At 38.4% G+C, this 19,324-nt stretch overlaps 1 protein-coding gene across 43 annotated transcripts in view; it reads left to right on the plus strand.

Annotated features, from left to right (window-relative positions):
* EPB41 (erythrocyte membrane protein band 4.1) overlaps nucleotides 1-19,324 on the plus strand; it is a 181,547-nt gene that overhangs the window by 152,092 nt on the left and 10,131 nt on the right. For 26 of the 43 annotated variants that reach the window (XM_086332349.1, XM_086332338.1, XM_086332365.1 and 23 more), the window contains one exon: nucleotides 13,821-13,949. In XM_086332349.1, the coding sequence (XP_086188475.1) occupies nucleotides 13,821-13,949 (129 nt within the window). Of the gene's footprint in view, nucleotides 1-12,254; nucleotides 12,705-13,820; nucleotides 13,950-19,324 lie in introns of all 43 variants that reach the window. The other 17 variants (XM_086332303.1, XM_086332292.1, XM_086332129.1 and 14 more) reach the window with 1 other exon arrangement.

The raw sequence follows: 19,324 nt of genomic DNA on the forward strand, positions 1-19,324 counted from the left end.
CTTAAAAACGTAAAACCATTCTTGGCTCACAGCTGTACAGAAGCAAGGAGAGGGCTGGCTTTGGCTTCGAGCTGTAGTCTGCTGACCCCCCAACATAGGTCTAGAGAAACAAAACTGATTAGTTAGACTTTATTCCTTTGTATTGTTTCAAAGAGCTGTAGTCACTACCTTAGCATCTTCATTCAGTGTTGAAGTATTTTTGGTCTTGTTTATGATTGAAAATGGAAAACAAAAGACGAGGCACTCATTCCTATTTATCTGGCAGCCAGGATACACGTGAACTAAAAGCTAAAATATCATCACTCCCGCAGCACCCCTGCCTCTGGCAGTTTCTAGACTGTTCTCTATTAACTGTGCTCTTAACATATTCAGTGACAGATTCAGTTAACCCCTCTGTTCTGTTGGATTTTTAAGGTTCCCAAATTCACCTTCTCTTTAGCCAGGTTTTAAAGATATCTAGTGAACATGGTAAGAAGATGACATGATTTTCACTCTGAACTTTTGGTACACCAAAAGTGTATAAATTTAAGGTTGGGTGACTAAAGGAGGTATTTGAAAGGTTCCCCTTTCAAAAGAAAGAAATTTCTCTGAGAGGAATTCCTTAATTCAGGTCCTACTTGGGCAGTATTTATCAATAAGTTAAAAGGAAGTTATATCCTTTTGGAGGCATCTTTGTGCCCTAGTCAACATGGTTGTTTTCTAAAGGATTTCTTCATATCTGTGACTAGCTTTGGGAGGTGCTCTGTAATACATTCCTAAAACTATGTTCCTTTGAGTCCCCTGGTCCAGGATCCTTCAGCTACGACACTCAGTGGAATAAATTGTTTATCCATTAGCAGTTGAGCAAGATATACTTCTCTTTGGGGGATATTTTCTTTGATGTTTTTTCACGTTATTTGCTCTGTTATTATGTAAATTGATCATGAATAAATCTTATTGCAAGTCTGATTCTGGTTGATACTAATCATTAAAGAAACAGGAGTCAGCGATACTGCACATATATAGACCCACTACCCAAAAGCGGGGTGAGGAGGAACCTCTGCTTCAGCAGATCGGCAAGAGATACTGTCAGCCAGTCTTTGTAGAACAATTCTCTTGTTTTCCCCATATTTTCACTCTTTTCTGTGGCCCAGTAATTGTCTTACGCTCAGTCCTAAAACAGAGATAATTTATTGACATGCATTCAGTTCTGAGAATATTAATGTTTTAAATCTGCTTTGGAACGATTTGACTTATTTATACCAAGTTTTAAAAATAACTTTTTTCTAACCCACATAATCAGTCACTACAACACATGTAATTATCACATCTGTTAGAAGCATTTTTAATATGCTGAATTTGTCTTTTTTTAAGAAGCACTCTACAAATTAGTAGTTATTAATACCTCTCTGATCATATTGAGAAACGAAGATATGTTGCAGGAAAAAGAGATTTTTTTCCTTTTCTCTCTTTTTACTGCAGCAGATGGACAGGTATGGACATATGGGTGTGAAGAGAGCTTGCTTTTATAATTAACAGAAGGCTCACTGCTCAATCTCTTATTTAACCATGGGCAAACCTTACCTCTTATCTATTCTCACAGTCCTAGGGTCTATTGTATTACGCAGGTGGTTACTTAAAACCAACATTACACACTTTGAAGTGGTCTGTTTACTAGCACAAAGCATGTACCTTGTGGCCATGTCTGAGTAATATACAATTTTGTAGTGTTTCTCTACATTCCTCTTGGGAATTGATTGAAAGTGTTAACATGGAAAGCCATTTTCATTGTTATAGGATTTTTCAGGAAAAGAAGACACAGCTAATTAATATCTGATCCTTGTTTTCTGTTGTATGTAGTTCTGTGGAACCAAGATGCTGTTTTCTAGATATCAGATCGGGGTATCATGTTTTTCTTAAGTGCTTGTTATTGGCTTTAATCATTTTTGGAATTGGGACTTCTGAGAAATCCTGCCAAATATGTTTGTGTTCCATACTAAGTGATCAGAGTTTTTATGCTGATTATAGCTTCTTGCTTTCCATCTCTTCAACTCAACTCTTCTTAGTATAATGAAATAAAATTGGCTGACCAAAGGCTTCTGGTCTCCTAGACGTGTGTAGTATAACCTTTAATGTATGCTCAATCACTTTGATTTCTGTAGCTCTATTCAGGTTTGAGAGCCCTCATTTGATCTGTGGAGTCCTTGCTGGTGAGTGCAGTGTTAAGGCAAAATTTTCTATTATGTAATAGTTAAAATTTTGCATCAGGCACTGATATTTTACAGCAATTTGCTTTTGCATTCACCTATTCTGGGGATAATCTAATAACAGCTCTATTTAGGAAATGATAAAAACTGTTTTTGAAGGGTAATTGTCATTGGCAAATTCCATTTGCTGGCATTCATGAAAGGCTGCATTCGAGTGATTTTCCTGCAATAGGCAGTTCTACCAACTGTAATTTAATAAAGGCCAGTGTCTTCCTAATAAGCTCCTTTATCCAGATGTAGTTTTTATATGACAGAATAGTAGTGGACCATGAAAATGACTCAAATTTTGTGGAGAAGCTAGCGAGCACCCCAAGGATGTATTTCTAGCCAAGGACCACCAGTAGCACACTAGCTTTATTTAAAAAAAAAAAAAAAGAGTAGGAGAGGATATAGACAAGAAAGAAAATGTAGGATGAAGATAAACATATTGTATGACTAGGAATGACACCATAGAGGGGAAATCCCTGACAATCCAGTGGTTACGACCCTGCGCTTCACTGTCAGGGGTCCGGGTTCCATCCCTGTTCTCTGTGTGGTGTGGCCAAAAAAAAAACAACACGCTAGAGAGGAAAGATGGAATTTTAGAATCATCTTTTGCTAGCTGCTTGGTCACTCTGTTGTTAGTTTATCCCCATCTTGAGTGTTTGTGATTCTAATATCCTTTTCTAAACTGCCAGTTGGTCTGAGTTTTCCACCAAAAGTGTATCAAACCTATTATTTATGAAGCTTTTGGGAGTGGAGGGGCCAGGGGGCATTTTTATTTTGGGTGATTTCTGTTCTCCTTTCTTCATTTGTTTCCTTTTTTGGCTGAAGAATGGGCTACTGCTGCTTGACCTGTCATCTTTATGTGCTGTTTACACATGGCTTTTACAAAAGAAGCCATTACCACATCTGATTTATCTCTTATTGCAAGTGCCCCTTTAAAAGCATTTGTTTTAACTTAACAAATTAAAAAAAAAAATCACCAAGTTAGCATTGTCATACAACCAAGGGAAATACTGATATTATTAATTTTTCAAAATAGGGATAAGATTATAACTATTAATAATATAGTAAATGTATAAAGACATATGTTCTGTTTTTTAGAGCTTTTTCCCAAGGCATTTAAAGCCATTCTTTGCTAAGACATAAACTTGCCATATTTTGTTAGAGAGAAGTATGTGGAAAGAAAGCACTCGCAATTAACTGATTTTATCAGGATTGGAGTCTACATTTTTTAGTTTGCATGTTGTAGACCTTTTGGGGGTGTTATTTAAATACATTTTGATCATTTAAGTGACTGTAATATTTATTGTTTACTTTAGTTCAGAACCAGGAGCTGGACTCTTCTGCTGGGTATCTTCCTTCTGTGCTTTAGCAAGATAACCTCGATTCCTGCTGGTTCTGTGGTCATTTGCAGTGCAAAGCGTTTCTTACTGGGTTTGCAAAGCAAGGGTAATGTGCTCTGTGGGCGTATGTGTGTCTGTGCACACCCCTCCCCCTCAATCCCACTGCCACCTTCTGCTCATTCCCTTTGCCTTATCAAAACCTGTTTTTTAAAATTGTATAAGTAAGTCTAACGAGTCCCCCAAGCCCCTTTTTTTCTGACATACAGAAAAGCTGATAAACGTTTAATGTATTAACTTTCCCTGAGACATTTGCATTTCACCAGGCCACACAGTCATTGCAAAGACGATGGTGACATTACAGATTTGATCATATCAGTAAGCATGATTTCCAAGGTCAGTTCTGACTCTCGGTTTACTTGATTGAACGGCAGAATAGAAGGAAGAAAATGGGAAACCCAATGATAGTTTAATAGATGTAGGAGATTTAGGGTTCCTTTGGGTGAAATGATTATAGAGACAGTATGCTGACTCTGAGCCTCTTTTTACAGAAAATTCAGTAATTTCTGGAAACAGAATCTGGGTAGTAACACAAAAAGATATACTTTAGGCTTAGAAACAGCAATAAATCTATGAAGCTTTAAAATAGTACTTTTTGTAACTGATCAGAAATATTCTTAAAACTGTTAAAAACAGCCTATCCAGTGTTCTTCATGAGAATCTTGGCTCAGGAATACTTAAATATCTTCAGAGTGTATCAGTTTTAGTTATTATCTTCTGTCACAGTTTCTTTCTTCTAAGTTCTACCTGGTGATATCCTCTAAAATATAACGAGAACCTGACTCAGACCGTGCTAAGCTGCAAGGAAGACCGGCCTCAGTTAAACCCATGGTGTCGTTATTCGGTCACTAAGTAGTGTCCGACTCTTTGTGACCCCGTGGACTGCAGCACCCCAGGCTTCCCTGTCCTTCACTATCTCCTGGAGTTTTCTCAAATTCATGTCCGTTGAGTCAGTGATGCTATCTAACCATCTCATCCTCTGTCGCCCTCTTCTCCTGCCTTCAGTCTTTCCCAGCATGATGGTCTTTTCCAATGAGTTGGCTCTTTGCATCAGGTGGCCAAAGTATTAGAGCTTCAGCTTCAGCATCAGTCCTTCCAGTGAATATTCAGGGTTGCTTTCCTTTACGATTAGTTAAATCCATAGGGTTGGCTAATTTGGATACTTAAGAAACACTCATATAGGGACTAGTTCTGGGTTGTGTTTCTTTGCAAAAAGGCATATTTTGAGAAATACAACGACAAATAATATCTAGTATTTGCTTAGCACTTCATTTTGAACACAGTACACAGTTAACCCTCACAATACCCATATCAGGTATATAGTGGTGTTCTGGCTTTCTATGATAAAACTGAGTCTCAGAGCAGTTCAAGGACTGCTCAAGAACAGGCAGTTTTTAAGTGAGAAAACTAGAGCTGCAACGCAGGTCTTTGATGTTTCAGTTCAATGGTATTCTGTTATGCCACAGCTATACCCTAAGTCACTTAGTCCCCAGGTAAAAATGTGATGAAAGTTACAGAAAGTAAATTAAGAAGGCTGGAATTTGTGAGACTCTAGTGACTTATAAAACTACATATTAAAAATGGTGCTTTAAGATCCCCAACCACTAATGAGTTGGTTTATTAACCCTGGACTGCCCTTAACTTGCCTTAAATCCCTCAGGTTATTTCACAGAAAGTCTTAGAACCTGAAATAGGATCTTTCAGTCAGTAGGAACCAGCAGATGGGCATGAGAAATGAGGCCTTGGGACTTCCCTGGTGGTCCAGCAGTTAAGACGTTGCACTTCCATTGCAGAGGGCGTGGGTTTGATCCGTGGTTGGGGAATTAAGATCATGCATGCCATGGTGCAGCCAAAATACAGAAGAGAAAAAGAAAAGAAGCCTTGCCTACTGTTGAGACAGAGTGTCTCACAGCTTTTTTTGGCCTTGGGGGTAATCTGGTTCTTGGCTTTAAAATCATTCAGAAGAAAATAGTTTGTTTGGAAGAAAATAGTTGTTTCATTTACACATTTATTGGAAATATTATTAACAGATAGATTAATAGTTTAAATTCCCAGTAATTAAATCAGACTTCAAGTACCAGTTCTGAGGCAAATCAGATTTGGGTCCAAACGCAAACAAACTAGAAACACGATGTCATCAAACCAAAAGACATTTTATAACTGTAATAATTATTTGTTCTTCATCAAAGAGTATTTCTGTTTTTTTGTGCTTAAGCCTCTAAGTATATTTATGTAAAAGTGAAACTCTTGCTGATTTGGAAGCGAGCGTTAGAGACTCTTTAAGATGGCACTGGTAAAGTGGATTAAGACAGGATAGTTATGCATTTAGTGACAGAATTTGTATTTTGGTCTGGCCAGACTAAGAAAATTATTTCACAGTCATCATTTATGTTTCCTGCTTCTCAATTTAATCAATTTGATAAAACAAAATGTCACCTTATCCTGCTAATTGCCCTTCTCTTAAAATTTGTCCTGTATGATTTCAGCAAGTGCAATATTTATTAATTTGTCTATAATGACTGCACATGCATGTGTATATTTGATGATACAATTTTCATTGGTATTCTAAAAATAGATCCTGGAAACCACTGAGTAGAATATGAAGGAGAAGCATTTTTCTGAAAACGTAAGCATACCTTGATTCCAAGGCTCTCTTTAGAAGTTAGCTTTGTAGCTGATGTGACTCTATTTTCTTCCTTCTTTTAACATTGTTCTGTTAGCTGTCTAATTCTGCTAATGGTGGACTCAATAACATTGTTGACTGGCTTATTTCAGTGTTTATGTCATGTTATAATACCTGAAAATGCACGCACACACACACACGACACCGTAATTAAGCTTACTCACCAGCTCTGTTAAAGTTTGCCTTCTCCCCAAGCTTTCATCATTGCCCCAACCACCACATAGCTCCGAGTTTATTATGCAGACATACTTAACTGCTGTTTGTATATATCATTGTTAATATCTTCATTCAGCTAAATCTAAGTACCCTGGAAATTGGATGACTTCCTTCTTTTATTTATCTCAAAATCTCCTAAAAGAGGATTCTCTTCTGAGGTGACAATTAAACAGCTATTTACTGAATTTGGCCAGTTCATTCTGATGTCTTGTACTTAATTTTAGTAAGAGAAGATTTCAACCTGAGGTATAGAGCACTCAGCCAAAACAAATAAAACCCACACACACAAAAGAAATATAAAGCATTCTGATGTGAAGTATGTGTTTATCCATAGTCAGTATCACTAATCTAGAGCTAATGTTCAGATCAGGTCTTGGGATACTTTAATATTTTATATTCCCAGTGCTTTTGTGACTTTGGCAAGTGAATGATCATTTTCCATGTGTCTTCAGATGTCTAATAAGACATTCTCAGAAAACCTGTGACAACTCACAGATACAGCCATATTTTTATTCATATGCCTGAGAATATCACTGCCATCTCTAAATCAGAAAACATTAAACAAAATGTAATTAAGCTACACTTTAAATTTGAGCTATTTTTTCCACTCAAATAGATTAAGTCCATCACCATTGACTTTGACTTTCAAAACCCACTCAAAACACTAAATTACTAGTGTTTTATATTATATTCTCCATATAAAAGAATTTGTATACCATTACCAGTTGCTGACATTTCTTATTATTCTTTCCATTAACTACTTCTTCATTTAGGAAACCATTAAGGTTTATTTTTAACTGTTTTCAAAGGCTTGGAGGATATTAAGGATTTATTAGCACTTCCTTCATAGATTTTTTACCAGACTCCTCAGGTTTTACAGATCATTTCATTATGAAACCAGTGTAAAAGCTTGCATAAGAAAAATCATTTAATAGCATTTTTATTATAGAGGTAATGCATATTCATTTTTAAAAGGTTGTGAAATACAGAAAAACACAAAGAAAGAAATTAAATTACTTGCAGTCCTACCTCTATTGATATTTTAGTATACCTTGAGGTCTTTTTCATGTGTATAATTACACATATTAGAAAGTATAATTCTTAAATGGATAAGAAATAAAACATAGTATATTATCAAGAGGAAGATTTAGTCTTTGAAGTTAGCATTTTTGCCTTCTTCCCTCATTCCAACAATCTAATCATGGTCCTGAAATCAAAATGTATCCCTGGAATCATGTGACAAGGTTGACAGTGAAAAAGCTGTTCTTCACTTGGTCCTCAACTGCCTACCCAGGGTTTTAATATATACGAAGATAAAGTGAGACAATAGCAGGTTCTTTTTTTTTTTTTTTTAACAGAGAAAGGAACTATTTTCCCATTGCCAACTAAAGGTAAAATTGGACTTTACTAGGCAAGGAACAAGTGACAAAATGGAGAGAATTACTACATAGACCCTCCAGAAAAAAAAAAAAAACAACAGTATATGGCTCTTGCTTATGCAGCAAAATTTTAGAAAGATTTCAGGATTTATCTTCACTGTGATGCTTATAGGATAAGAGAGTCTTGTCAGCATAACTGTACTTATTTCAATAAAATAGATAAATCCCTTCCTTCAAAAATAACCTAAAAAGGAAGACACTGGTTTGCATTTAATGAAATAACAGCGAAATACATATAAAACACCCATATCCCACTTTTAATAATATCTGTAATCCCTGAGTCAAGAGAGAGGTTATTTATAACTCATAAAAGCACATACATGCTCAGGGCTTGATGATCCTGTGACATAATCTGTTTGAGTAAGTCATTGTCAAGATAAAGGCTTTAGGAGGAAAAAAAAATTCCAAAAAAAAAAATCAAGAGTTTTTTCTCCCCCAAAGAAAATACTGGTTTATCATACTTAGCAGGAACTACTGACTTCTTAAGTAAAACAGAGTTTTCAGTCAAACAGTGTTCCTGCTCACTTAAATACTGGTCTAACATTTTTGCTTCTCATATTCTTGAAACCAACTAGACAACCTTGTGACATATCCTTCAGAAGATCTGTTTAAAGTTTCCAGGCCAGTTTGGTATATGGGGCTGTGCAGAATCTTATATAATCCAATGGTCCATGCTGATGGTCATAGCCAAAGGCACAGCACTGTCAGTTAAAATTCTTTACTCATGTTAGATGCCAAATTGTGTGTGTCTTATGTCATAAGGATTTTATATCTTCTTTTTGCCCCAATCACTTCTTCTGGCTTTCCAGCCATCTGCTTATGTTTCAAAGTATGGTGTCAGCCACTAAGATCAGACTCCGCTGAGAGGACTTTGGGCAATTTTTGTACTTCCCAAAAGAAAAGTCAGGGTTATTGTATATTCTTTTGAATGTAATAGGATGTGTCCTTTGGGCCTACTAGAAATACTTTCTGTTGCCATGGGTAGAAATGGCCTTTGGAATCAGACACTGACCTTAGGGTTAGGTTAAACTCTAGTTCCATTAGTTCCCAGCTCTCGCCTGCTTACCCTCTCCATTTTTTCATCTATAAAATAGAAATAGTGACTACCTCGTAATGAGGTTGTGAAAAATGAAAAGAGAAAACTTGCTAGAGTACCTGTCACATGGTGAACATGCCATAATGTTAGTTTTCCTCTGATGTAGAACACTGAATGCTGGTCTGGTCAAGGGGGCCACTTTTTATGTTCTTTCTAAACGAGCCTTTTCAGTTTTTGAATAGCTTGAGGCAAAACAGTTCTCAGGGCTCCTGAATTTATCTAGTATAATTTCAGCAAGTTTTTACTGAACATCTATATGTGCCAAAAACTGTGCAAGAGAGATATAGAGCTAAGAACTACAGAAGTCCTTATCCCCCAAGGAGCTCAGTCTGATGGAAAAGACAGATGACTAAACCAATGATGGCAGGGTACAGTGGGAATGAAAGTCGCAGTATCTAAACATACTTTAGGCATCCAGGAGAAAACTTCCAGAAGAACTAACATGAGCTGAGTAAGGACTTGCAGGCAGAAGGAACAATACAATATTGACAAAGGCACAGGGGCAAAAGAAAGCATGCTCTGTTCTAAGAATTGCAAATTGTCTTGAGTTAGTAGAGAGAAGGGTGTATGTGGAGGTGTAGCAGAGTGAAGCTAGAGAGAGAGAGAGAGGAGTCATATTTTAAAGTATTTTCTGTGTGTTAGAAAAGGACCTGAACGTTAACCAAAAGTCAGTGAAGAGTCACTGAAGGACTTTAAGCTGAAAAATGGAATTTTCAGTGTTTCATTTTTAGAAATAAACACTTTCACAGCAGAATAAAGGATGTGTTCAGGAAAGGATTGAGATGAGAAAGGAAGAAGGAAAAGAAAATTTGTTTAGGGCATTAGCAGTAAGTTGGGTGAGGCATTATAAGAGCCTGAATGGAGACATTAAGTGTGGGAATAGAAAAGAGCAGATACGGGACACACTAAAGTGGACTGGATGAGTTTAGTTTGGGGCATATTGTATCCCATATGCCTGGGAGAGTGTCCAGTAAGTAGTTGGCTGTGTTGTCCCAGAGATCTCGACAGCGGAGCCAACTGGAGCGGCTGATTCGACCATATGTGAGAGTGCTCTAAGTAGTAATCCAACCCAACTGTTATCAGTTTTCCTTTGTTTCCAATGACTAATACGTATTTGGTGATCAGTAAATATTTGTTGAATTGATATTACTGTGGCCACAGCTTTTCCCTTGGTCTCCTCAATTCCTGCTTTGGAAAAAAAATGATCAATCTATCTAATTTTACTCAGCAGTAGGCAACTTTGGGCCAGGTGGTGCTGGCCTCAGCAATGTTTGATTATCAGTTGGTCAGACTGGTATAAAATTGGCTCTTCCTTGATTATCTTAGGCATTTTCCTGGTTATTAATCAACCTTCTCAGTTGTGACAAAATTATCTGGAGAAGCCTCTCCATGTGACTGGGTTTGGATATGCTGTTCACAGCATTAGAGCTAGCATACAGCAATTTGAGAAAGCCTATCTGTTTATTACCAGTGAATCTATTTTGGGCAGCTCCATAACAGCTTGTCTGACTCGAAAGAAATGGTGAGATAAGTGCCTTAGAAAGTAGTACAGAGTGTTAGTAACGTAACAACAAACTCATTCTGGTGTCCCCCAGGCCCTAGCCTATTATTGGTGCTCAGATAATGTTGATTGAATTAAGTGAATCTACATGGTAATAGAGAATTTACAGAGTGCTTTCCTATACTATTGTATTTGATCTTTCAGAACCCTGTGAGTCAAACCAAGTATTATTCTCACTTTAAATATGAGGAAATTCATATATGCTTAGCATGAATAGTTTATATATCTCTGATATACCTTCAGACAAAGACAGTTTCTCTTGTCATCTTTCAATCCCGTTTTTCATGTCCTACGTAATATTCATGATCAGTCAATGAAAGACCTACCTAATGTGAGTTCAACTTGTACCACTTTGAAATGCTCTTAAGTTAGACTGTTCTTAGAGGTAAAGTTGGCCTGGAGTTCTGAAGTGCAGTGCATCTTTTCTTCTCTTACTAGACCGCTGGTTTATATTCATCACAGTGTAGACTGGTTTACAACTTAAGGAGCAGCAACGATTTTTTTTTTTTAATATAATACACATAGTGTGATTGCAGCACTAAAACGTGTAGGCTGGTCCAAGCATAAGTTGTCTATTCCAGGAACACCTTTTTAAAAGAGTGCTTTTCTGTTAATTTCCTATATGGCATGTAATATGGTAAACTGATTTTACCAAAATTTCAGGCCTACGTGGCTTATTTATAGCTCTCTGGTGAGCGCATGCCAGTTTTCCTAACATTTGGCTTCTGTTAGATTGTTCGTTTCTCACATGCTTCGTGTTCTTTTCCTGCTATGTGAGTTCCTACTCTGCTTCCAACCACAGCACTTTTCTTTAAGCGTTAGAAATAGGTCCACACACTGTGATGTTACCTTCTCTTCCACGTTCTCTTCAAAGTTCTTATTTTAGATCTGTTTATCCTTTGATGTGAGACATGTAGCCCAAGAGGGAACTCTATGTTTCCAGGATTTATTTCTCTCAGGAGTTGGAGACATTGTCATTCATCCATGGAGAAATACTTCTCAACTGCTGATAAATCATGTTTATTCTGTTTAAAAGCATTGTCTCACTATTTCTGATATTGTAGTTAATTCTTTGACCATGATTGGATTGTCTGTGCTGGATGTACTCACCGTCCATATCTCTGCCAACCAAAGTCTAGATTTCAGCTTCTCCATCATGGGCCAGCATGATGATACATATGGCTTGGAGATGTATGGAACATTTTTCAGTCTGAGCAGACTCATCCAGCTATGTTTTATCGACTCATAAATTGCCCTGTGTCCTGTGCATAGTAATGAGTTAGGTGTTTAGGAATAGTTTCCCCTCTGAGTATGAAGAGTATGTTTTACAGAGAAGTCCATAGTTAACACAAACTGTTCCTCTGTGAGGCACATCAGAATCATTTCTCAGATTAACCATGCTGTAGAACTATGACTAAAATGGGATTGGAATTGTTTAAGCTGCTGACATGTTTAGTGAACAGCAAGTAATTCTTCCTTTTGACCACCTTCAGGAGCTTAGATTCCTGGTTTATATTAGTATTAATATTTTCGAGGCCTCTTAGAAATCATTGTTGATTCTCAGAGTTCACTGTGTTCCCCACCTACTCCTAATCTTCTCACTCTTGTGTGTGTTCATTCATTTGTAGAATATAAATGGCATTCGCACCGAGGAGGTGGCTGCCGTGACCACGGGGCCATCTACCAACCCCGACTCTGAATGGGAGGGCCCCAAGCGTTCAGTAATTCCTAGTAAGAGCCAAATGACCGCTTCACCGGAGTCTCCAAAAATCTTTGACTTTGGCTCCCTCCCTGTAAGCAGCAAGGAGACAGAAGAGAAGGAGCTGGGGGCAGCTGGCTCTCTTGATATTAAGGAAGAGCTGAGAGGTCCCAGTGGGGAGTGTGTAGGAGTGGAGGAACAGGCCAGTGCCTTACGGGCCTCAGTATCACCAGCTTCCTCCCAGCTGCAACTTGGTGAGAAAAAGGCAGAGAGTAGTGAGCAACGTGTTGCACCAGGAAAGCCACTTGGAAAGCAAAACGGATCATTTCTTGACTCTCGTGTGGGTAACCAATTCCCCACCCTCATTCGAAGTTTCCAGGTAGTAACTGATTCAGTGATGCAGATCTAACGACTCACTTTGGGAGAGGGCCAGAATCTATTCTGCGGAGGAGGTGGTGGTGGCAGTGGTGAGGACAGTTGCCTCTTGGCTCTTTTCAAAAATCACAGAGTAAAATTGCAGTTCTTGATTACTACAAGTAAATGTATTCAGAGTCATTAATACTACCCCCAAAACTCTTTTCCTCGATTGAGAACGGGCTTCGTAAAGAGGCGAATTTCTGAGACTTCTGTGATGAGGGGCCTTCAGTGTTCTGAGACCCTGCCCCCAAAACTCAAATACTCTTAATCAATTAAAAGGGGTAACTGACTTTTTAAATGAGGAGTCAGGCCCCAAATAATGGCTTATGTATTGCACCAAATAGTGCAGCCCACCACTCCCACTGACCGCACTCACGGGAGCTTCCATGATCATAGGCACTAATCTCCTATGCTAAGGTGGATGGCCACTTAACTTTACCACAATCATATGCTAGTTTCAGGGTGATTTATAGTCTTGGGGAAGGTGAGCTGATGGACAGGAAACCTTTGATATTTCGCTTAAGTTCATTCTCTGGAAATTCTGAGATTAATCACCAGGTGGTGGTAAAACTGATTATCTTCTCTCCACTTTTTCCAATATTGTTTTCTTTTCAATAACTCCAAAGTGAATGTCTGACATTGATTTGAAAGAAGTTAATGAATTGCAGGGCAATGTGTTCCAATGCCAGTGCTATGTCATGTACCGTTTGTACTAAGGGGAGGAAATGTGGCTGATTTCCTTAATTTTAATGGTACAGTCACAAGGACAAACAGAAGTGACTGCTCTTTGGCAAATAGTTTTATATTCAAATTCTGAAGGTCCATCTGAAGTGTTCTGTTTCACCATTCGTAACTGTCTGATACCATTGCTTTCCATTAAGCCTGCGAAAGTGAACAGTAGTGCTGTTCTTTAATGTCCTTGGTGATTCGACACCTTGTCAGGGCTACACTGGAATAGTGTCCAAGGCTTGGGCAGAGGTTGAGCTAGCCCTTTGCTTTGATCAGATCAATGTCAGAAGATTAGGTAGCCACAGCCTCCAGAGGACTCCGGTAACTCTCTTTCTTTACTGCCTCACAGCCTCCCCTGGTGAAGACTCAGACCGTCACGATCTCAGACACTGCCAATGCTGTGAAAAGTGAAATTCCAACCAAAGACGTCCCTATCGTCCACACGGAGACCAAGACCATCACGTACGAGGCTGCCCAGGTGGGACACGGTTCAATGTTTCAGAACCAGAGACTATCCAGTAAACATGATAAATCACCTCTCTACACAGGGTTTCTCATCACTTGCTGCAAATAATACTAGGCTTTTCTGGGGCAGTCCTTTTCAGAAGAGATCACTCATCTCAAGATGTCCCCAGATACTTTATTAAAAGCAAAATTATCTTGGATCTGATGGCTTATATCCACTGAGTTCAGTTAGGGAAGACAATCCAGTGTGATGGTTGAGAACATGGGCTTTGGGTCAAACAAACCTGAGCTCAGGTCCCAGCTTCTCCATATATTAACTTAAACAAGCGGTTGAGCATCTGGGATCCCTGATGCCCCCCGCTCCACCCCCCATACCCGCCTGCATCGTGTTAGTATCTACCTCATGATTCTGTTGTGAAACTTGTGTAAGATGGTACTTGAACACCACACCTGAAATGTAAGTAAGAGAAAGAAAGTGAAGTCGCTCAGTCGTGTCCGACTCTTTGTGACCCTATGGACCCCACGGAGGACCAGGCTCCTCCAACCATGGGATTTTCCAGGCAAGAATACTGGAGTGGGGTGCCATTTCCTTCTCCAGGAGATTTTCCTGACCCAGGGGCTGAACGTGGGTCTCCCACATTGTAGGCAGATGCTTTACCGTCTGAGCCACCAGGGAAGTCTAAGTAAGGAAGTAAGAACTATTTTGATACTTGGCAAAACTAATACAATTATGTAAAGTTTAAAAATAAAATAAAATAAATTAAAAAAAAATAAAATAAAATATTAAAAAAAGGAAGTAAGAGCTAAAATATTTAGAATCAATTTACTACAATTAAATTTAAAATCATATAAGAATTTAGTGCTTAAAATTTTGTTTACTTCCTACTCTTAGTAAAATTTCTCCTTCCTTGTTAATAATTTGAATGAACTCATTTTGCTTAGGTTGAGTCATTTCCTTTTTCATTCACAGAAACCAAAAGTACAAAAAACTTTTCTGTCTGTAAACTGAACTGTTTATTCATTACTGCAGCAAGTATTTGAGCATTTATGTATTAGGCCAAAGCAATGTACAGGGTGGACACAGGCCCTTCTCTCTGGAACTGACGTTCCAGTCTGGAGAGACAGGCAATAAAACCCAGATGTATACATTTCAGACAGTGATAAGTGCTTTAAAGGAACTAAAATAGGATCAAGAGTCAGACAATATGCGATAACATGAAGAGTTGCTATTCTGGGCCTGGAATAGTCAAGGAAATCCTCTCCGAAAAGGTGACATTTTAGCTGAAGCCTGCATGATGGGAAGGAGGCGGCCGCGTGGAGCTCTGGCTGGCTGGTTGCACACAAATCCTTTCGGTTAATCCTCACATCACCATAAGCTGGGTGATGACATCCACCTTTGGGCAGCAGTGTCACTTGCCAATTAAAAGCACATTCTTTGCAATTAGACAAGTGGAATTTGTATCCCAGCTCAACCATGTACTAGCTGGATAACTTTAAACAAATCACTAATCTCTAAGCCTCTGTTTCCTGCCTGTAAAATGGGGATAGTACTACCCACCACTGCAGGTTTTGGAGAAGGATGAAGCGAAGTGGCGTCTGGACAGCGCTTGGTGTGTTCATAGACATTCAGTTAACGTGGTGTGCTTCCGGCTTCTCCCTCTTGTGGTCTCAGCTGTGGAATTTGAGTTTGGTAAATAATGACTTGCTCCATGGCTTCAGGTTTTCTGGCAGTGGTGATAAAGTAGCCTCATTTAGGCAGTGGTTTTGGAAGATGGTTCCTAAAGCTGTGTGCTGAATCTATTAAAGGAGGGGCTGCCTGGGGACAGGGATACGGCTTCTGGCAGGTTTAGGGGGATGCTTGTGAAGAACTGAAGTGTAGCCTGAGGAAACGAGAAGAAAGAGCTATGTCAGGAGAGACAGAGACGGATGAACAGGACTTGGCAGTGGTGGGGACTGCAGAGGAAGGCAGAGGACGTCCCTTTAAGATTGAGCACAGTGAGCCAGGAGCGTTTTGAAAGAAGCACTTGCATATGGGAGGGAACTCTCTAAGCCGTCACTACCATGGAAACCATGGAAACAGCTGTCTGTCAATAGAGAGCAGGTTTGCAATTTATAGTACGTCCAATTAAGGTAATTATGTGCAACCATTAAAAAAAGCTTCTGATGGGAATAATCTATGTGATAAATTGGTAAATGAAGAAAATGCAGTACAATATGGTATAAATAATATGCTGTTTATGTGAGGGAAAAGGGTTGTATGTATAGGTATGGATACAAAGGCTTATATGTGAATATACTGTCTCTTGAGTGGGTGCTCAAAAACACAAAAACCCACCACTGGATGGCCTGGGATGAAGAGGCCTGGGACTTCAGTCTGTGGTCAGGAGTGGGAGGGACACTGACATTTCATCTCCATTTTGAATATTTTAAATTTTGTAATGTGCATATCAAAAAAACTTTTAATGGTTCAAAATAAATTACTTAAAAACTGTTAGTGCCATTCTGCCCACAGAAGCCCATGTATGGTTTGAGTGTATCCCATACAAAAATTCATTTTAAAATATGCTAGCATGTAAGAGAAATACGGAGGCCCCATGATGTACAAGATAAAGCCTGTGGGCCCTGGAGTTAGAGAAACTTGGATCTTCTTAAAAAAAAAAAAAAATATATATATATATATATATATAGTCATTTATTTGTTTAGCTGCGCTGGTCTTCATTGTGGCATGTGAGATCTTTAGCTGTGGCATGCAAACTTTTAGTTGTGGCCTGTGGGATCTGGTTTCCTGACCAGGGATGGAACCCAGGCTCCCTGTGTTGGGAGTACAGAGTCTTAGCCACTGGACCACCAGGGAAGTCCTCGAGAAACCTGGATCTTAATTCCAGCACCTGCTGGCTTTGTGACCTTTAGCAAGTCAATCTCCAAGCCTTAGCTTTCTCTTCTGAGAAATACCTTTATAAGGTTATTGAGATAAAGATAATATTTTCCTGGTACATAGTGGCTATTCCAGAATGGTAGCTATTATTATATTGTTATGTGTCTTCCTTTATTTCACTTTAACCAGGCTTAAGACACTTTAACCAGCTACCAGCTACCTAGTAGCTCAGCTGGTAAAGAATCTGCCTGCAGTGTAGGAGACCCTGGTTTGATTCGTGGGTTGGGAAGATCCCCTGGAGCAGTGATAGGCTACCCACTCCAGTATTCTTGCCTGGAAAATTCCATCACCAGAGGAACCTGGCAGGCTTTAGTTCACAGGGTGGCAAAGAGTTGGATGCAACTGAGTGAATTTCACTTGCATACATCTACCTTCATTTCACTTTAACCAGGCTTAAGACAAATTTATAGTTTGTCTTGCTTCTTACTGACTAGACAGTGAAGTATGGTGGGGAAGTGTTGACTTTGAAATTGGATTTACTGAATTTGAACCTGTTCATCACTTACTAGTATCCAGTCAAGTTACTAAATCACTTTGTGCCTCAGTTTCCTCATTTGTAAAATGGGGCTAATAATAGTTCTACCTCATAGGGTTGTTGCAAGGAATGAATAAGTTAATGTACATAAAATGTGCATTTCAGATTAAGTTGTCACTACCATAGAAACCACCCAAGTGCCCCTCAATAGGGAACGGGTTACATAAATTATATATAGTACATCCAGTTATGGTAATTCTTTACAGTTTTTTTTTAAGCTTCTAATGGGAATATCTACATGATAAATTGGTAAATGAAAAAGCACAGTGCAGGATGGTATAAGTAATATGTAGAAAAAAGTGACTGGCACATGATAAGCACCAGATAATTATTTGCTATTGTTACTATTTACTATAATTATTTCTGCTCCTGTTTTTATTATCTTGCCAGACAAGTAAACCTGGGAACCTTATTTCAATTGGTCCATAATTCCTACACTTTGGGATATGGTGAGAGGAGGTGGGGAGCCAGAATAGGGTTTTTTACTTTTTTCATGTATACGTATGTATGTGTACTTGAGGTAATATTTACATACAGCGATATGCACAGTGATAAGAGTTCGGTTTGATCGGTTTTGATAAATGTGTCTATGTGTGTAACCAAGACATTTTGGGGACACAGAACATTTTCATGACCCCTGAAAACTTCTTCATAGCTTTTTCCAGTCTTTGCCTGTTCTTGAACTTCATATAAATGGAAGTATACAGTCATACCCTTTTCTGTCTAAAGATGCTTTTTCAGAGTCACGCACATTATATGAATCCATAGTCCACTGTTTTGTATCGTTGAGTAGTATTCCGCTGTACAAATATACCACAATTTGTTTATCCTCTCATTTCTTGGTGGACAGTTGAGTTGATTCCAGTTTGGGGGAAATATAAATAAAGCTGCTTTAAACATTCACGTGCAAGTCTTTCTGTGGACACATGTTCTCACTTATCTTGGGTAAACACCTAAGAGGGGAACTGCTGTGTCATAGGATGAGGGAATGGTTAACTTTATAAGCAACTGTGAGAGCCACAGAACCCTTTTTGGAAACATCGGCAAGAAAAGAGGCCCCATGTGGGAAGAGCATAAGTCAGAAATCTTAACAGTGTCTCCTCCCTCTTCTACCTTCTCAAGACAGAAAAGGAGGAATAAGGGGGTGGGTGGAGGTAATAGATTCTCAGGTTTAGCAGAGGAGGAGCTCTTCAAGAAGATTTAGACCTCCTGGCACACAAATTCTTTTTTTTTTAATTAAAAATGTTATTGACCTTTGGCTGATTCATGTTGATGTTTGGCAGAAACCAACACAATTCTGTAAAGCAAGTAACCTTCAATTAAAAAATAAATTAATTGAAATATAAATAAATTTAAAATAAAAAATATTGAAATATACTTGATTTACAGTGTTGTGTTTCAGGTATACAGCAAAGTGATTCAGTTATATATATATATATGTGTGTGTGTGTATGTGTGTATATGTGTGTGTGTGTGTATATATATACACACACACACACACATTCTTTAGATTCTTTTCCATTATTGGTTATTATAAAATATTGAATATAGTTCCTGTTGGTTATAGATAACCAACAGTAAGTCCTTGTTGGTTATCTATTCTATATATAATAGTTTTATTTTAATCCCAGACTCCTAACGTATCCCTCCCTGCTACACACCCTTTCCTCTTTGGTAATCATAAGCTTGCTTTTGCTGTGTCTATTATTTTTTTCTGTTATACAAATAAGTTCATTTGTATCATTTTTTTAAGATTCCACATAATATAAGCGATATCATATAATATTTGTCTTCTTCTGACTTCACTTAGTATGATAATCTCTAGGTTCATCCATGTTGCTGCAAATGGCAAAATTATTTCATTCTTTTTTATGGTTGAGTAATATCCATTGTGTATATATTGGGACACAAATTCTT

This window comes from Bos grunniens, chromosome 2, assembly GCF_055505025.1.
Source record: "Bos grunniens cultivar Pamir isolate PY7600 chromosome 2, Bosgru_T2T1.0, whole genome shotgun sequence".
NCBI lineage: Eukaryota > Metazoa > Chordata > Mammalia > Artiodactyla > Bovidae > Bos > Bos grunniens.